The sequence below is a fragment of the Sinocyclocheilus anshuiensis genome, unplaced genomic scaffold, assembly GCF_001515605.1.
Source record: "Sinocyclocheilus anshuiensis isolate Anshui unplaced genomic scaffold, SAMN03320099.WGS_v1.1 scaffold1014, whole genome shotgun sequence".
Lineage (NCBI taxonomy): Eukaryota > Metazoa > Chordata > Actinopteri > Cypriniformes > Cyprinidae > Sinocyclocheilus > Sinocyclocheilus anshuiensis.
Genome location: NW_015540943.1, coordinates 406,606 through 410,194, shown reverse-complemented (window position 1 = coordinate 410,194; position 3,589 = coordinate 406,606). Strand labels below are relative to the sequence as shown.

General features: G+C 41.9%; 1 protein-coding gene across 1 annotated transcript in view; it reads left to right on the top strand.

The window, feature by feature from the left end:
- Positions 1–3,589, top strand: part of LOC107689735 (solute carrier organic anion transporter family member 1C1-like) — a 16,269-nt gene that overhangs the window by 8,857 nt on the left and 3,823 nt on the right. Inside the window, exons 5-6 of the mRNA XM_016487867.1 lie at positions 673–788; positions 1,826–2,029. Of these exons, the coding sequence (XP_016343353.1) occupies positions 673–788; positions 1,826–2,029 (320 nt within the window). The remainder of the gene's footprint in view (positions 1–672; positions 789–1,825; positions 2,030–3,589) is intronic.

Below are 3,589 nucleotides of genomic sequence, written 5' to 3'. Positions count from 1 at the left end.
AGGTGCGTGGAAACAGTACAGAAACTGTACAAAAAGATGAAAAAAAAGTCCAGCAGCACTTGTGATGAAGGGAACTTTAATAATTAAAAAATACCAATGTGTTTCAGCCTAAGAGCAATTGCGAGCCATATCAAGAGTTTTATAACATGTAAGACAAATAATGTGATTTATATAATTCAATGTCCATGTGACAAAATTTATGCTGGTGAAACATACCGTTCATTAAAGGAAAGGATAACAGAACACAGAAGTGCAATAAATAGAAAGGATATAAAGAGTCCTGTTGCAAGACATTTTTGTGAATGTAACCATCAAATTTTCTCTTTTTTCTTTTTTGGAATTTAAAAGGTTCTTGAGTGAAGCCTGTCAGCTGTTGCTAATTTGTGAATGAGTAATCCAATATGAAGATGTGTTTTTGAATGTTTAAATGTGTATTGAATGCCCTGAGGAAGGCTCTTAGGCCGAAACACATTAAACACATTATGTTATTTTTTTAATTATTAAAGTTCCCTTCATCACAAGTGGTGCTGGACTCTTTTTTCATATTTTTATTTTGACATGTACCACAGTAGTACTTACTCTTTAACGTACCTTGGAGTACCATGTAAATACCATGGTATATGAATATAGCATATAATGGTAGGGTCAGAGGTTCGGTTGGCTCTGGACCAGGGGACCACACTGTTTTGTGCCGGTGGAGCAGGAAACCAGCATGGCAGAGCTGATGGAGCAGGGGACCATCACAGTGGAACAGGAGACCACCATGGTGGAACAGAAGGCCATGGGGAGCTGGTAGAGCAAGAGGCCTCAGGGGAGCCAGTGAAGCATGTGGCTTAGGAAAGCCCAGTGGAGCAATCAAACCAGGATAGGCAATCTGAATAGGAGGATTCAAAGAATTTGGCTGAGTGGGCAATGGAAGAGGAGACTTGGTAGAATTTGAACAGGAGAGTAGACTGCTCTGGTAGCTCTGGGAAAAAAAGGATTCCCTGGGGAGTCAGCAGAAACTGAATTAGGGAAGTCGAACACAAGAGGCCATTGTGGAGCTGGTGGGACTAGGAGTCTGGATGGAACCAGTGCAAGGAGGAAACCTGGTGAAACCAGATGGAAGAGTGACCCAAAGAGAGCCAATGAAAAGAAGGACCCTTGAGGAGTTGATGGATGAAAATGCCATGGAGGAGCTGGTGGAATAGTGAAGGAGTTTTCAGGTTGGGTCTTTGTGGCCGAAACAAAAGGTTCAATGGAACCTCCTGTTACCAGAAAGAATAGCCCACGAGTGGCATCTACTGTATGATTAGAAAAAGGGACTTAGGGAAGACCTCACTGGCAGAACAGAAGGAAGGATGATTGGTCTCAGAGAAAGAGATGGCCAGGACGAAGATCAGGTCTCTATCTGTCGTTGAGATGGAGGAAATGTATTTTTTAAATCCCGCTGGCTTAATGAAAAAGGCTTGGTCTCCTTTCAGGTAGACACCGCACACAGTTTGATGGTTAACTCAAGTGCAGTTGGGTGTATTACTTGATTGCAAGTTATGGACAGTGAACAGGTATGTATGATAACAAAAGAGTTTAACCTGAAAGAACATATTGAATTTAAGGACAACCAGTATGGGAGCCACACATGAAGACAACAGATGAAGATAAAGAGTATTTTTCAAAGAAGGAAGTCTGAGATGAACAGGAGGTAAGTAACTCTACTAAGAGCAGAGAGGTTCATGTGTTCTTTAATCAGAGATCTGACACTAACTGATAGCAGGTGTGATTGGATACAGGTGTGATATATATAACAGATATGTTGTTTATTTGAATATTTTCTTCTCATTATCAGAGAGTGTGACCATCACCCCTCAGGACTCTCGCTGGGTTGGGGCCTGGTGGCTGGTTTATGTGGTGGCTGGGCTGTTGACTCTTCTTGCTGCTTTGCCTCTCTGGTTCCTACCAAGAGCTTTACCTGAAAACCCCCAAACCTCTAAAGCATATCACCCCTCAAACCAACACAAACACACACTCAGCATTACAGAGATTGCCAAAGGTATGTCAACCATGCACTGACCACAAAGGTTAGATACAATTTAGGTCTAATTAAATCTAACATAATCAATAGCTATGTTTTCATCCACCTATTTTTATGGGCATTTTAGATTATCACATAAAAAAAACACTGGATGGAAACGCCAAGATGCGCATACATTCTAAAAATGTGCATAAAAAACGTATGCGCACAACTGAGTAGCTCTGATGATGATGATGATGATGATGATGTGAAACTCTGGCCTTCAGCTGGCAGGTAAACTGGAGTCGCTGGAGGCTCATCTTGTGAATCTGAACAGTATGGCGGTGAGAATTCCTCATGTTCAGTCTCGTCTGGGATCAGGGAGCAGCTCCAGTCCGTGTACTCCAGCGCTGCAGAGAGCGGCCAAACCACCGGTACGAGCACAGCTCACATCTCCAGCTAGATTTGCTTTCTATCACTTTTTCAGTTTTTTCAAATCCAGCTGCAGTGTCTGGATAATGACACAGAGCAGCACGGTTAGCGTAGTGAAAGCTGTGTGTGTTTCAGAATGTGAGCGTGTGTCCCAGTCGAGAGCTTCATCACAGCAGCTCCATGACAGACGTCTCCTCCGCTCCTCTTGATGAAGTCTTCTTCAGCTCTGATGAGCAGCCGCCGAAGGTTGGTCACCACCGCTCCAGACAGACAGCATGATGGAATATTGCATAAAAAAAACTTAAACATTAATTCTAAAAATGCTCATAACACACATGCGCACTTTTTATCCGATAAGAAAAAATGTGCATAAACTACGATGGAAACACATTTACCGAATAAATTCCACCATGCGCATTGAGAAAGTCATGTGACGTTGCGCTATGAGACGGGATAAATTGACTAACCAGTGGACCGATCTCGTTCACAGCATCTATATGTTGTTTTAGAACACCTGACAAGAGATCAGAGACCATTCCTTCACACAGAATCACTCCAGATCCTTCAGATTCCCAGCTCCATGATGGTGCTTCTTCTCTTTAGTTCACCCCACTCATTTTCTATAGGGTTCAGGTCAGGGAACTGGGATGGCCATGGCAGAAGCTTTATTTTGTGCTAAGTGACACATTTTTGTGTTGATTCTGATGTTCGTTTTGGATCATTGTCCTGATGGAAGATCCAACCATGGTCCATTATACGATTTCTAACAGAGGCAGTCAGGTTTAATTTTTTTATCTGTTGCTATTTGATAGAATTCATGATGCCATGTATCTGAACAAGATGTCCAGGACCTCTGGAAGAAACATAGGCCCACAACATTAAAGATCCAGCAGTATATTTAACCGTGGACATGGGGTACGTTTTATCCCTGTTTGCACCAAACCCATCTGGTGTGTTTGCTGCAAAAAAAGCTCATTTTTAGTTTCTTCTGACCATAGAAGCCAGTCACATTTGAAGTTCCAGTCGTGTCTGACAACTGAATATGCTGGAGTTGGTTTTTTGATGAGTGAAGAGGACTTTCCTTGAAATCCTCCCAAACAACATGTGGTGATGTAGGGGCTGTTGTATATATATATATATATATATATATATATAATATATATATAT